We start from the raw sequence: 16,380 nt of genomic DNA, 5'->3' as shown, positions 1-16,380 counted from the left end.
AAAATCCCTCAGTATGCACAGCAAAAGAAAACCAACCATGAATGATACTCAAGCTGCTTTTGGAGCCAGTTTCTGGAACATTATAGCACCTGAACTGCAATTTGTGGAACTTCTGCTTTGGCTTCATTTTTTTAGTCCTGGAAGCTGCCCCTTGCTTGGTTCTTCTCCTGCTGTATTACAGTTGAATTGGAAATCAAAAAATCAGTTGAGATGTTGCACACTGGTATCCTCAAATGTTGCACACAGGAGAGCTAAAACCTGTTCTTTTAAACTTGCATTTAAGAGAAAATCACATAATTTCTATATTTTTTTAAAAGTTATATTTGACTAGTTAAAAGTGCAGTTGTAGCTATTGTTGAATGGCCTATTGTTAGTCTTCCCAGTCAACCAAGAAACTACTTTTTCATGTCACCATCCCAGACAAATAAGTCAGCTCGATGGATTGGCGGGATTCTAAGGCCTGAACTCACGAGACTTAAGACCTGCAGCCCTGAAACCAAGAAAGGTAAATACCAGTAAATCTTGCTTTCATTGCCTGGAGGCTTCTTGTCCATGTGTACATTCACAGTATCCAGTGGATGGCTTCTGTTTCTTTCTGTTTGTGTGTTGAGTCTACAGCAAGCTCTCATGGACGTATGTGCTCACATAATCAGGTGTAAATGTTTCATGTAAGGCAGTCACCTCATGGCTGTCAGGTCATCTGCAGATACAGGATCCCTCAGCTTCTTATTTTTTTCTCTCTCCTTGTCACCTTAAGCTCCGCAGGTTGGGGCTAATGTAATCACAGACCCCTGCAGAAGGGCCAGTGTAAGAGACAGAAGCTGGGCCAGACATACAGGTATTCTAAACTGGTTACATTAAACCAAACAGGCCATCTGTCTCCCCCAGTAATTGGACACTGGATTAGACAGAGATGGCTGTGTTTCCCAGCCAAGTGGGTTAGTTACTGTTTATTTGGAATTAATTACCAGGGAGAGTGGAAATCTCAGAGCTTCCTACAAGTGGACCTAGACACTTTCTGATGGGGATAAGAGAACGTAGAGTCCAATAATAAGACTATATCAACAAAAATGTTTGGAAAGTTGTTTGACACCGCTCCAACAAAGTCTTATGCTTGAATCTCAGATAATGATGTGGCTGGGGATTTAGAGTAAGGTGGATCAGTCCCTTCTTTGATATGGTCACCCTAAACTGAGGCAGCAAATGAATGCACTTCTTTAAAGCTGGTAACCAATATCCTGGTGTAACACCATCAGCTGTTCTCACTCTGAGGGTATTCCAAAAGTTGAATTAAAAAAAAAAGAAAAAAAAAAAAGAGTATACATCTCTTAAACCCTGTGAGAGTGGGGCATCCACCCTGGCACCATTACTTATTTCCTCCTGAGTGTTTCCTTCTCACACGAATCACTGCTGAGGTATTGCAATGCGTAACCCTAACGTATAACTCCAACTCCATGCTGTTCCAGTACGTGATTCTCTTCACAAGTATTGATAATAAGCTGGCAGAAAAAACACATTCTGATGAACATTAATACATTAATTGTTTTTCCCCAGTAAAAGTTCCTTTTTGACTTCTCTAAAACACAGGGTTAGAGAAGAAACGATAAAGATAATAACATAATAAAATAAAATAAAAAGACTAAATGTTTAGTTTGATGACGGCTATTAACATTTATACAAATAAATAATGTTGATTCGAATTCTTTGAGGCGACTGTTGTGATTTGGCGCTATATAAATAAAACTGAATTACTTTATCTCCTGCCTAGCAGCTCCATGTTCAACATCCTTTGTCTAATATAGCCACCATCCTGCCGCTGCACATCTAAACTAGCTCAGCTCCACCTCTTTGTCTCCAAACCACTGAACCTGAGCAAAACCAAGTTAATGATGGAAATAACCTTGCCATGTAAGTTTAAGGTTGCACGCTCTAATATGTTTTGACAAGCATAGTAAAAATGAATGTGTTAACAGAGGATTCTGTTTAAAAGCTGCTCTTTTTATTCATTTATCTACTTAAAAAAAAGTTGGTGAAGGGCCGTATCACGGCATTTTTTTTTCACTATGCTAAATTTCAGTTTGCATGCAGTGAAATCAATGTACAAGTGACAATGCAATAAATTAGCATATAATTTACATTTGAAAAAAAATTAGTAACAGTGTACCAACAATAATACTGAATACAAAATATATGCAGCTAATCACATGATGCTTTTCATTTCGCTTGCACTTCAGATACGTTTTGAAGCAATGTGACATTCAAATATCCAAGTTCACAGCAACGAGTACCAGTTTGATTAAGTTGTCTTTTCTTTTTCTTTTTTTTAAAATGGAGCTTCTTAATCCCACAGCCAGTAGATGAGTCAGTTCAAGCAGTTTGAATTCTGCTGTCTTTGAATGCAGCATCCACCATCCTTTCCAACAAAATCTGCTCAGCACTGTCATTCTGAAGGTGGCTACAAAACAAAACAAAAAAAACGTAGCAGCAGCAAAATTATAACGTCGGTTTTAACAGCTCTGACAAGATCCTTACACACTTTAATTGCTGTTCCCCTTTCACAACCCAAACGTCACCTGGGTGAAGTGATCGCTTTCGTCCGGGGGTGTGACTGTTTTGTTGGCTGCACAAGCAACAATACACAGTTGACAATGAAAATTCCCAGTGTGAGGTATAGACAGATACAAACTAAACGATAACATGACCAGCATTAAATCAACAGAAATTTTGACAAGTATATATATATTTTTTTCATACTGTTTGGATCCAGCCTCACTTTTCTTTTCTTATTAGCACACTGGAACGGGTTTGAATGGAAGCACCCACTTGATAGCACCAGAAGCCTGGGAAGGCTGCAAGCCTCGAAGCATAGCAGGAGGAAAGAGAGGTAAACACAGTATTTCTTGGAAATTAAAAAAAAAAAAATACAAGAGCAGGGCAAGCACCACTGAGTATGCTGTTTTTGTTTTGTTTTTTTATTCATTTATGGGACAAAGATGATGATGATGATGATGATGATGATGATGATGATGATGATGATGATGATGAACATGATGGGGGTAGGAGGCAGAATGTGGTGTCTGTGAGCAGCAGAGTGACGCCCGCTTACATAGCCTGGCAACAAAAGTGGTGTTTGCATGTATATTTAACAGCAATATCTCAATATTTGTGAAACAGGTCTGTTCACTTCCCTGTGAATAATCCCACATGTTAACTTAGTCCAAAAGGCTGGAAGGTTGCTTTCTTAAACACTCTAAATCTTAATTTTGTCCTATATCACCTCCCATTTTTTTTGGGGGGGGGGGGTTGTTTTTTCATTAGAACAATTTTTAAAAGTATGTTTTTCAGTTTCAGTTTCTGATGCACATACCCAGCTCCAAAATGCCTAGTTGGTTTTATTATGTGCCAGCAAGCATCTTTGATGAGAATGAATGGATAGGCTACATTTAGTTCATTAGTCCCCTTTAAAGCATCAGCTTCACAAGTCAGGCAGCCAGTAGGGACTCCAGGTCACAAGTAGTCCTGTGTTTAACCTCCCATAAAGCCAGAAGTGTTCAACAATATTGACAACCAAATCTTCAAATTAAGTCTTTGCTTGCATTGGTGGCTTCAAGCAGATACAGTACTGCTTATTTAAAGATCACAGAGCTAAATTAAACAGATATGTTAGCTGTTGCTGAACTGGTCTTCATACGGCATTTATATGGAGCTGGTTTTGTACTAAATACAAAAGCAACATTATAAACACTTAATGATTTATGTCGTAATTTACATTTAAATGGTGACTTTTAATGATCCTTTTTTTTTCTTCTTTTTTTTACATTAAATGTTAATTGTAAATTGGTGAGCTTTAGATGTGCTAATAGGTTGATTCATGTCACCCTAGCTAATCAGCATTTTCCCTCCACTTTTCCTAAGGTCTTAGTCAAACAGCTGTGCACACTAGTGTGCAGACCAGTTAATGACCTCCTGCCAACCCCCGTGTGTATTTTACGACTGTTTGGCAACTGATTGCTGGAGGTTGCTGGCAGTCACTAGCATAAATTGGTCGCTGAGAGGGTGCTGGACAAAAAAATTCTCTGAAATTGCTTTGGACACTGGCAGATTTCCATGTTCAGCTGTTTTTTTGCATGGAAGAAGCGGACTTACCAAGCGATAGTGAAATGGTAAGTGTAACCTAAACATTTGCTTTCAAAGTAAAAGTTACACATTCCAAAATATGTAGGTTGCAGCAGTAAGACACAACTTATTCTTTAAAAGCAAATGTAAACTAATTAAAATGTCATTAAAGGTCAAGAAATAAATGTCTGCAGACAAGTTGGCATTTTTCATGCAAACTACAGGTGACCACAGGAATCTGCTAGCAACTAAAGCAATCACAAGGAGGTTTGCTGAGGATCACTCTATTTGTGTTGCCAGTATGAAAGTGTGACTGAGGCCTGAGCTAACAATCGTCTTGCCCAGACCTCATACATCAATCTTTTCATGTAATCATTGGTAAGAAGGCCATTTTGCAAACTGCGGGGCTATTAGTTTACCTCAAAAAGATCCTTAAAGAGAGTATGTAATGGTGACTGCACTTTGACTCAGATGAACAAAACATATAAATCCTTTACTACTAAACTCAGTAAGATGCTAGGTAAAGGTCTGGTCACTAATTTTTCATGTGGCGTAGGCACCATTTGAAAAGATGACTTTGGTGATTTTGGGTGAACTTTTACCTGACTGTTAAGAACTAAGGCACCCAGCTGGGGGGGGGGGGGGGGGGGGGATTTAAAAATCTCCAATAACCACGGTGTATTTTTTGGCCCTGGATTAACATATATATATAATATACAAATCCTTACAGTATACAAGGGTTTAACATATGTTACAGTATGTAATATTTTCACTCAAGCACAAAGAAACTGAATATGAATTCAATCACATTACATTCCCTTCCATAACAGTAGGCTACTATCTGGCAAAAAGATGATCAGAGGACAATATATCAGCTCTGTTTTGGATTGTACAATAAATATACAGTACACCAACAGGGATTCTCTGTTGCATTTGAGCAGTAAATTGGTATTTACATGAAAAAAGTGCACCGAAGCCAGAAGTCTGCTCTGCCATTAGCACCATCACAGTCATCCCAAAGACAGGAGTCTCCCATCCCCCCTCTTCTAATCTCCGGGGTACATCCTCTGTGAGCGATGTGTCCAGCACTTTGGATTCGTAAAAAAAACAAACACTGAGGAAGACTAACAATGATATTAATAATTATTATTATAATAAAAGATAACATCACCAACAGTTAATCTTCCGAGTTCCACTTCACAGAAGTGAAAATGTAAAAAACAAAAAAATAATGTTTGTGTCAGCATTATGGGCTGAGCAGTGGTTTAGATTCCACCACGACAGAGGGCAGGAGTATGGGGTGTGATAAACAGGGAAATCCTCACTTTTCTCCCGTCTTCAACATTGACAACTTTTTCATTCTTCCACTGGTTCAGAGTCGGGATGCATTTTCCAGTCTGCTGTTTTCTTCTCACCCTCTTAAGCACTGTATCCCTCCATCTTTCTTGCCTTTATGGCCATCTTCTTGTCTCGCTCTTGTATTCAAAGGGTCAGTGCCCCTGGCATGTCTTGCAGCACATCTGTCTGAAGTACGCTCGACTGCAGAACTTGAACTTCAGTACCAGCGGGCAATAAGCCACTTTGTTTACATCTTTGCATTCTGTGGAGAGACAGAAAAGAGCTCAGGTATAAAGACAGCAAAAGAAAACATATCTTTTATTAGTCTGGCTATGTTTAAGAGGAAAACTCCTCGTCGTAGCAGCTGACTAAAAAAAGACACACACAAGAAAGTTTTTATACCTAACATAACACAATCATTTACATATTGTCACCTTTTAAGTAAAACCACACCTATTTCCCTAGACTATATATAAATATATCTAATGAGAGCCTTAAACCTGCATTCTTTCTAATGGCCAGCAGGAGGCGGTTTCTCTGCTTGGAAAAAAAAGGGGTTAAGAGTATAAAAATCTATAAGAAAATGACCCCACTTCTTTCTTAAGCCATGACTTCAGTAAAAACTTTTTTGATGAGTTTACTATCTCAGTGGTTAGTGTCAGGCTTTATTTAAAGAAGCATGATGTTAAGTTTATAAAGTATGATCGCATTAAGAGTAAGGTGATATCACAGTGGCTGCATATAGTGCTGTGGAAAAGTATTTGCCCCCTTCCTAATTTCTTAGTCTTTTTACATATTTGTCACACATGTTTCAGAACATTGAACAAATTTTAATATTAGACCAGGAAAACCTTAGTACATAAAATATATTAAATACTGGTTTTATTTCTAAGGTGGAAAAAAATATCTAAACCTACACGGTCCTGTATTAACTTATTAACTGGTTGTGCCACCCTTAGCAGCAAAACCTTCATATGAGATTTTTTGTGACATTCAGAGGTGAACTTGCTAGTGTATTTTGGATTACTATCTTGCTTGATAACCCAATTGCGCTTATGCTTCAGGTCGTCAACTGATGGTTGGACATTCTCCTTCATAATTTTCTTGTAGAGAGCAGAATTCATGGTTCCATCAATTACGGCATTCATCCAGGCCCTGAAGCAGCAAAGCAGCCCCAGACCAGTACACTACCACCACCATGTTTGACTGTGCCAAATATAACAGGACTCAAACTTTCTGCAACTTTTGTCTTGTCAGTCCACAGAATATTTTCCCAAAAGTCTTGGGAATCATCAAGATATTTTTGGCAAATGTAAAACTAGCATTTTTGTTCTTTTTGATCAGCAGTGGTTTTTGCCTTGAAATTCTCCAATGGATGCAATTTTTCTCTTTCTTATTGTTGAATCATGAAGACTGACCTAGACTGAGACAAGTGAGGCCTGCAGTTAGATGTTGTTCTGGATTCTTCTGTGACCTCTTGGAGTTGATGATGCACTATTAGAGTAATTTAGGTAAGCTGGCCTGCCCTCCAAGTTTTCTCTATTTGTGGATAATGGCTCTCAACATGGTTCACTGGAGTCCCAAAGCCTAAGAAATGGCTTTGTAACCCTTTCCAAACTGATAAATGTCAATGGCATGTTTGTTTCTCAGCTGTTTCCTTAGATCATGGCATGATGTGTTATTTCTAGAGATTTTTTAGAGATCTGCTTCACTTTGTCAGACAGGTTCTCTTTAAGTGATTTCTTGATTCAGCGGGTCTGGCAGTAATCAGGCCTGGCTGTGGCTAGTGAAATTGAACTCAGCTTTCCAAAAAATGTGGTTAATCACAGTTAATTCATGACTTAACAAGAGGGAGCCATTACTTTTTCATATAGGGCCAGGTAGGCTATTTTCTCCTAATAGAGGAAACCATTATTTAAAAACTGCATTTTCACAAGTAATCTTTTACTAATATTAAAATGTGTTTGCTGATCTAAAACATTTAAGTGTAACAAATATATATTAAAAAAACTAGGAAATCAGGAAAGAAACAAATACTTTTTCACAGCACTGTGCATCTTTTATATACATCTTGTTCTCATGGAACAATATTATCAATCATTTGAAGTATTTCTGAATTGAAAATGCAGTGACAGCTGACATGCTGACTCCAAATGTGAGCTACATCAAAATTCAAATGATATCTCATCAACACTAATAATATACAGTCATTTTTCTTTGCAACATTATATTTAATAGAAATAACACATCTAGCTTTTGTTTTGCAGCAAAGGCAAACTTGATAAATAGGTTAAAATAGATGGTCAGAAGAGGTTGCGTATTTATTAAATACTTTCAGAATGAAGGCAAGTCATTAAACAGCGATGTAATGATAACATATGAGATGTACAAACTGGACTAAACTGCTACATGAGAGCTTGTGGATCTCCCTCAGGTCTGAATAGAATAAAACTGCAACTATACTTGGACGCAGAGACTAAGACAGATCCTGGCCTCGTTCACTAACTGGGCTGGCTGCCATCCCTACTATGCACACTCACAGACACACACATACACACACAGACTGCTTGCTGGATGCCAGACAGGCAGTGCTCTAAATGCCTTATCATGATCAGAGTGTCTTCCCTTATTAGGCTTTGGCCCCTGCCTTCTCAGAGCCAAATGAAACGAGACATTGCCTCACTGCTGTCCGTAAAGGAACAATTAGCCTACAGCTAATCCCATTAGCCAGCCTGTAAACGCTGCTCACGTTTTCCATTCAGGCTAATCGAAGGCCCCTTCTCTACATATCTGAATAGCCATCCATCATGTGTAAGTGTATATGGAGGGTTGAGCTGCTTCGCTTTGACTAGGAGCCAACCTCACTGGAAAGATTAATGTTGCTGGCAAAGTGTAGAAGAGTGTGTCATCCAACTGTGTTTAGGTCATAGTAGAACAGTGAAGATGAAGATAGAGATAGTTTATAACCTTTTCAAGTGGGGCTTTGTGTAAAAGCCGTGCACATACAGCACAATATCTATGAGCATAAAGCAATCAACCTTTGCTTATAAAGAAACTGCAGATCAGAAATTGTCTTCTCGACCGTGATGAAAACTGCGAGAAGTAAACTTTTCACACGATTTGACACGATGGCACGTTTCATCATCTCACCATCACCACTGGAGATCGGGGTGGCATCGCACTTGCTCTCACACTGCTGCATGGTGGCTGGTCGGAGGGACTCTGCGCAGTCATTCGATGGCTGTCCTGTGTAGGACAGACACTGTACCGTCCTCATCTGCTGGCCCAGACCACACTGTGCTGAACACTGAAACAAAGAGCACCAGACCAAAAGTCACTGTCTGCACAACACCATATTTAGCCAGTAAATTTAACAAGTTAAATGAGAACCATCTTTTCTCTGTGACCCTGAATACTAGGCAGGGAGTCTGCGCTCCCTCATGGACCTTCACACACATAGTAATCCCTGCACATGCACACATACACTGTACGACCTGATCCAATCAAACAATCACTGGGGCACAAAGGGAGGGAGCACACAGAGCCAACCAGAGTCACCTTCCTCAATCTGAATTCATTTTCCTACATTTGAGCAAACAGGTCAAATGAGGTTGAAAAGGTTACCTTTTGGCATTCTTTTAACTTTATACTTGTTGTGAGTCTTGTTTTCCTTTTCTTTCCCTCTGCTCATTTCTTCTTCACCCTCTGAAGGCTTTTGCAACATCTGTTTTGAAAACTGCTTGTCAAGGGATATTTTGTGCACATGTATATTAAGGGTTTAGACTGGTTAGTAATTCTGCTCATGATCACAAAAAGAAACGTGAAGCTCTCTTCAAGCTTTTTTTCCCACATTTAACTATTATTACATTTATTTATTTGCTTATAATAATTTGTATCAAAAATCTTATTTGCAAAAAAACAAAATAAAGACAAAGACATTCCCAAACAAAAATGTGAGAAAGATAGCAAGGTTTATGTTGTTTTTATTCTTGCCACGTGTCCTGAGTTTGATGTCATGAATAGAAGTGACTGAGCAAATGACGCGGTGCAAAGAGCGATCAATGCAGAGGGTATACTGGCACCTAGAGTGGCTTGATATAGGTTTGGGCAATAGGACAGCTGTAATGGATATCAGCCAGTTGGTCAATTTGCTTTTTTTCTCATTTTTTCTTGTTGTTATACTGAAATAAATCTTAAAATCTGCCTTGTATCTAAAGGGCAATCGAAAACATTTGACTAACAGGAACACATCTGTTTCTGCTGCAATACTGAAATTGTTTGCAGTGTTTTATTGTTGAAAATTATTATTATTATTGTTGAATCATGAAGACATGGATCATGAGGCATCTTGAAGTTTTTTTGTTTTATTTTGGGTTCTTTTGTGTCACTGATGTTTTAATTTTGGTAGGCTGGCCACTACTGGGAAGATTTAGCACTGTTCCAAGTTTTCTCCATTTGTGGATAATGCCTCTCACTGTGGTTCACTGAAGTCCTAAAGCCTAAAAGCCTAACAAACAGCTTTGTAACCCTTTCCAAACAAATACATTTCAATGTCTCTGTTTTTCAGCTGTTTCTTGAGATTGTGGCATGATGTGTTGTTTTCTAAGATCTTTGAGCCTAGGTTTGATTTAAGTGATTTCTTCATTCAACAGGTCTGGCAGTAATCAGGCACGGGTTCGGCTGGTGAAACTGAGCCCAGCTTTCCAAAAAGAAAAAGGGGGGGGGGGGGGGATCCAATTACTTTTTCACGCATAGCCAGGTAGGTTTGCATAGCTTTTCCCTTAATAAATAAAATCATAATTTATACATTATTTTGTGTTTATTTGGGTTATCTTTGACTAATATTAAATTTGTTTGACGATTTAAAACATTCAAGTGTGACGAAAATGCGATAAACAAAGAAATCAGGAAGAGGGCAAATACTTATTCACAGCACTGTATGATGATGATGATGATGATTGCATCATCCTTTCCAGTAAAAAAAAAAAATATCCAGCCAAGTGAAGAACGCTCTTTAAGAGGCAAGCATATAACTATCCAAGTCCTCCATGATCCATGATGAAAACACTTAATGAGAGCAAATAAAAGCCATTGAACAACTGATGTTCCAAAACATATTGCATCACCTCATGGTGGAGACAGTGTTACGCACTGACATGCATGACTTGTCTAATGGTGCTGGGAGACTAGTTCTCATTGAATGAATGTTGTTTATTTTTTTTTGGCAAACTTAAGGTCAAATGACCCAAGAAAAAAGAGAAACTGCAGTAAAGGACTGGCAAAGTAATCACAAAGGATGAATCCGATTTTTTTGATTTCTATTAGGTTGAGGCAGGAAGCCTGAAGCCTGAAAGATTCTCCAAGAAGTATGAGTTTTTTATTTATGAATACGGTAAATTGTCCAACTTAAAAATGGCTGCAATTCCACAAAGATTAATGTGATATCAATGTCCCACCGCTCAAACTACAGCAGAAATTCTGCACTTTAAGGCTATTTACTCATAATATAACTGTAAATTTGCTTTGTTGGTGCATAAAAGTTTGCCTTGGTAAACACAAAATGCGCTCCTGACTCTTTATATGCTAGTTGTTATAAAAAGTGAGATTGGCCTTGTGGGCAGCCGCTGATCTCCTTTGTAGAAGGAAAAAAAAAAAAAACAGACAGAAACAAACTAGTAAAACTAATAAAAAACAAAAGGTGTAGGTGCCAGCACACTTTCGACTCTATAATGGAATTGTTCATCTGAGCTGATGCTGGAAAGACTGAGAGAAAACACACCTGTGAGCCATAACTATGTGTGTGTGCTCATATACGAGTGTGTGAAATAAACCCAGTCACCCCCCACCTCTTTCTGTCACCTTCACAGATTCTCTCTGGCTGCCTTAGATCAGTGAGCCTGCATGTCATCCCTTCCCAATTAGAGAGACTTTATTAGGGCCCGCTGCAAGCTATGACAGATGGCATACGTCAGTGGTGCAACTTTAGTGGGATTTGAACTGGAGACCTTTTGGCCTGGGAGACTGGGATCTTGGTAGCTGGCAACAATCTCCCCTTTCTGGCGCTTTGAGGGTCAGCTGGCCAGAGAGGGACGAGAGTAGTGGAGGCTAAGCTTGTAATTACAGCCAGAAAAACAGAATAGGTGGGGGAGAGAGGGAGAGGGGGGAAGAGAGTATACACACACACACACACACACACACACACACTTCTACAGTGTGTCAGAAAGTGCTGTGTAAGGGCAGACTCCAGCTGTTGGTCTATGAGGTATTAACCTTGGCTCAGCATGGCAAGAAGCCTGTCCTTTGATGGACTATGTTGAGGTTAACATTTTGGTCTGCTTTGTTTACGGCTCAGACTAAATTGTAAAGGTGTGTTATCGATATTTGTGTGTGTTAACGGGCATGTGGCAGATATGAAAAGAACCCAGAAAGCTACGACTTAAACTGCCAGACTCTCAACCTTTGACTTCTGACCTGATCGGCACAGCTGAAACCATGACATCACCTTCATCAGAGCACACAATCCTTGCACAACTGCCTTCTAAACATCAGAGCACACTGTTTAAAATTCCACTTCTACACCGAGTTACTAACAAATCCTACAAAATAACAAGCCATACTTTTTGTAGATACAACTATCTCTGACGCACGACTTTTTGGCGTCCTCTCAGCAATATGAGTCAGCTGTGTTGTAAAGTGTTGAGCAGCTTTTTCAGAGCATACTAAGTCATATCAGGGTGAGCCCAAAACTTCTACTCCTCTGTCTTCCTCAAAACCCTGTTCCTGGAAGTGACAGAGAGGCCTGGTCTGGGGTGCAGATAAACTTCAAACAGCCAAGAAGATATTACTGCTGCCGATCACATACTCCAGGCCTGTTTTAACTCTTGGAATCACAAACACAAACACAGCCTCTATGCACTCACATGCGTCACAGGCCTGATTGGAATCCCCAGTATTTCATCCAGGTGTAAATGATACAAATCATTCACCTACACATAGAGTTTTATCTGTGGAAACTTTGTCTTTTAAACATGCCAGTAGGATTAACCGCCATACTGTTGTGGAAGAAGTTAGAGAGAGACAAGGTCCTACCTGTCCCCATTCACCAGGGATCCAGCGGGGAGGAGGACAGCGCCCTAAAGTGCAGCGCATTCGGACTTGAGGTTTGTTATGGATCGAGCAGCGGGCAGGCGGAAAGGTCTTGGTGAGGTCGCTGCTCTTACACAAGGCAATGCGGTGCTTAAAGCCAGGACCACATTTAGGTGTGCACTACAGAGGGAAGGAAAAGTGTTAAACACATATCTTGACAGTGCAATGAGTTACAGAAAAACACTTATTATTACTGGCATTACCTCAGACCAATCCAGGGTGACCCACTTTGGAGGACAGGACTGGTTGTTGCAGGACTCTCTCTCGATAGGCCGATGAGTCAAACAGTGAGTGTCCTCCAGTGTCTCCTCCTCAGCGGGACCAATCTTCCTGATACAGAGGACTGTCCTCGTCCTTATCCCGCCATCGCACGTCTTTGGACACTCTGACCAGTCGCCAATAAACCATCTGGAGGATGGAGCAACCAATGCTAACACTTTTGTTGTAAAGTGATTTCACGAGGTTATACTCACTATAAACACGCATTAAATAACTTTACTATAGTCACATTGCCAAAGAGGGAAAGAAGCAAGGCATCAAACATTAATACTTTGCAGTATCAAGAGTATCAATATATATAGTAAAAAAGGTAAATATGGCAACTGAGTGGCCTAGCCTGGCTTTTTTAAATTAATGTACAGACAAGACAGTGGTATCATTGGACAAAAAGAAAGCGCATAAAGTATTATGGGGGTTTTTATAAGACTATTAAATAACTGTTTTAATATTTTGACAGCTGTCTTTTGTAATATTTGCTGTAATATCCATTCTCATCAACATAAAAGAAAATTATATACCACAGGAAATTACACACTTTTTAAAGAAGTTTAAACTTGCTGCCTGGCTGACAGGTAACTAATGCTGAGGAGTGCATTTTAGTGCTATGCCATGTCAAGATGATTAGCTTTTGAACCTGAGAAAATTAGACCCAGTCATATTCAACCCCCTCCAGACTTTAGAATTAATATCATAAAACTGCACAGACAACAGTCCTCCAAACACATCCAGCCTGTGAGATATTACATCATCTAAAGGAATGTATACAGAATTAACGACATGTTCAAACATCTGTGTTAGCTTTCATTACCGGCGCCCATAAAACCCTGGGCTATTCTAAAACAATTGTGTTTACATGGTCTCCTTTAGTCGGCCTTTCCTGACGCTGCAAAAGGAGTGTTTGCCTTCCTAACAAACACAAATGCTGCATGAGCGCTCTAACTCGACACACACACACACACACACACACACACACACAAACATATATACACACACAAGAACTGCCACAGCCTTCTAGTACTAATCAAAATAAATGCGATACCACAAGTCTGCGTCCACTGAATACAGATGTGAAAATAAATTACCCAAGACTGCAGTCTGAACATATGAAAACAAATTACCGCTGATACAGTAGATTTACAATACTATCAGTTTTTTTGGCTGACACCCAGCTCAAAGACACCGGCGCTCCCTCTCATATACAAATAATTGTCAGCTAGTCTGAAACTAATTAACCTGGTGCATTTAATCCCTCTTTTTCCAGACATTATTGAAGTGAGTTTGGCCATTCTTCCAGCTACAGCGAAGGGATTTACAGACATTTGGCCACCAAACACAAGTTCATATTCCACCTGTATACGTGTGTGTTACCCCTCGAGGTTTGGTAAGGATGCCAAAACAATCAAACACAGGTGGTCATTTTCAGAGCTCTTATTTCTGGCATGAAGCAGATATTGAAAATAGTTAACATATGAAGTTATAAATCACTGCCATTTTATTTTATTATTTTCTTCCAAACACATTTTACAACTAGGGCTCATTGAAGGCGAATTAATATCATGAGTCAGTCTCATTTTTATGGAGGCTTTTTCTTTTGAAAACATTAACTTAGGCTGCTATACTCTGTGTTTTCATTATTGTTTTTATATTAACAATGCATTAAATGTTAGTACGTAATGCAAAAGATCCTGATCATACCAAAATGATGAACCTACAGAGAACTACCTTGTCAAAAAAGCATTATAGCATGCATCCATCCAGGATGGAACCTATTGCAGCTGCCACAGGGCGAAAGCCGGGGTACGCCCTGGACAGGTGGCCAGTCTGTTGAAGCCTAACACAGAGAGACTGACAACCATTCAAACTCACATTCATATCACCAATTAACCTAACTCTGCTAAGTGCATGTCTTTGAACAAGCTGGAGTACCCAGAGAGAACCCATGCAGACCCATTCATTCTTCCTTCTGTGAGGCAACAGTGCCAACCGCCGTGCCACCACGATGCCCCTACATGTTTCAGCAAAATCTTTTGGGTTCATACCCTGTAGTGCTCCAGTTTTTTTTAATTCTTTCTGCTCGCATGAGTTTTGTTTCCAGGTGTTTTTCACCAAAAAAAAAGGAAAAAAAAGAAAAAAAGAAACACAGTTACCAACTAGTTGATCACATAACGAAGCATTTAGTGGGATGAGACCGAAAACAGAGCTAAAGGTAAGCAAATACATACTTAACGTTGCATGAACATCATCACAAATACAGCGATGAACATCTATACATATTTTATGCACTCCATTTGCATTTGTTTCACATCATGACCAACATAAGTCGGCAGTACGCAACTTAACAATCAACAACATTTGTATCCGGGGCAGAATTTCCTTCAAGTCACCACTAAACACAGAATGAAGAATTAGAATAAGCACCGGAGATGAGTTAAGTTGAATGCTAATATGCGATCTAGCGTGGGAAAAGCCAAGCACAGAGACCAAACTGAGCACAAAATCAGCCAAGCAATGACATAATGAAGAACTCAACTTCCCAATATTTACAGTGTTTGCAGTCTTCCAATATTTCATCTTCTTTTGGCTACATGCCACCATTGATCATCTGCCTCAATCTAACTTTTTCACTGTCCTCACTATCCTCACAACATCATCTTCTGTCCAACCAGGAAACTGCATATCCTCTCACACTACATACATACACCATCGTTGTCATCTTCCGCTTTTCCTCATGCCTGGCAGCTCCATGGTCAAAATCCCTTGCATTCTTAATTAACACATTATGTAACTAATTTCAGTTATAACATTATAATTACAATTGTTATTTTTATGAATGAGTATTTATCTCTCTGCATTGTTATTAAAGCACAGTAATTCAAAGAACATATGCAATTTGACATCTTTCGTTAAAGATTTTTAGAAAATAAGCAAATAGATCAATTAATTTGTTTTTGCATGCCAATTTAGTAGTTTTTAGGAAATATAAGAGTAAAAAATTTACACTTTGGACTTTAGCCTGGTATTCACATCTTGCTTTACATGTCGTTGTCTTTGCATCGCATAGCTGTTCCACCCAGTTCAGGATCAATAATTACTTTTCTAAACTCTCACTTCCTTATATATGAAATGTTACATTTACTAGTTTTAATGGTTTCTTTCTATATATAAAAAACATACTGCATCAAATATACCAAGCAGCCTAGTTGGAGTGAATCAGCTAATGCTGAAACAACACTGTAAATCAAGAAAATATTTACATTTTTTTTCCTTTGGTTTCGAGTTTCTTTCAGGAAATTCTGTGAGGAACAACTTAGTGGAAGACTGATGGCTGGATCAGTGCAGCTGTGCAACTATCTGTTATGATGATAGGAGCTAAGCCTAAGGTCTAAGCTGTAGATTTACAATTTACCTTCTGACAGAATAAGACACAAGCAGGAGAAACAGAATTCTTCAAAAGCATTTAAAGGAGCCAGGTGAGGGAGTGAGGGCATCTGTGTCAGACAC

The 16,380-nt window shown here is 39.2% G+C and overlaps 1 protein-coding gene across 3 annotated transcripts in view; it reads right to left on the bottom strand.

The window, feature by feature from the left end:
• Positions 1-1,977: 1,977 nt before the first annotated feature.
• The window catches only part of adamts6 (ADAM metallopeptidase with thrombospondin type 1 motif, 6), a 73,558-nt gene continuing 59,155 nt past the window's right edge, over positions 1,978-16,380 (bottom strand). For 2 of the 3 annotated variants that reach the window (XM_019360686.2, XM_019360684.2), the window contains exons 23-26: positions 12,804-13,008; positions 12,544-12,720; positions 8,605-8,761; positions 5,578-5,716 (exon numbers count right to left, since the gene is read on the bottom strand). In XM_019360686.2, coding sequence (XP_019216231.1) covers positions 5,607-5,716; positions 8,605-8,761; positions 12,544-12,720; positions 12,804-13,008 — 649 coding nt within the window. In that variant the 3' untranslated portion in view covers positions 5,578-5,606. Of the gene's footprint in view, positions 5,717-8,604; positions 8,762-12,543; positions 12,721-12,803; positions 13,009-16,380 lie in introns of all 3 variants that reach the window. The other variant, XM_003455154.5, reaches the window with a different exon arrangement.

This window comes from Oreochromis niloticus, linkage group LG7 (assembly GCF_001858045.2).
Source record: "Oreochromis niloticus isolate F11D_XX linkage group LG7, O_niloticus_UMD_NMBU, whole genome shotgun sequence".
Classification (NCBI taxonomy): domain Eukaryota; kingdom Metazoa; phylum Chordata; class Actinopteri; order Cichliformes; family Cichlidae; genus Oreochromis; species Oreochromis niloticus.
This window is presented reverse-complemented; position numbering and strand designations above follow the sequence as displayed.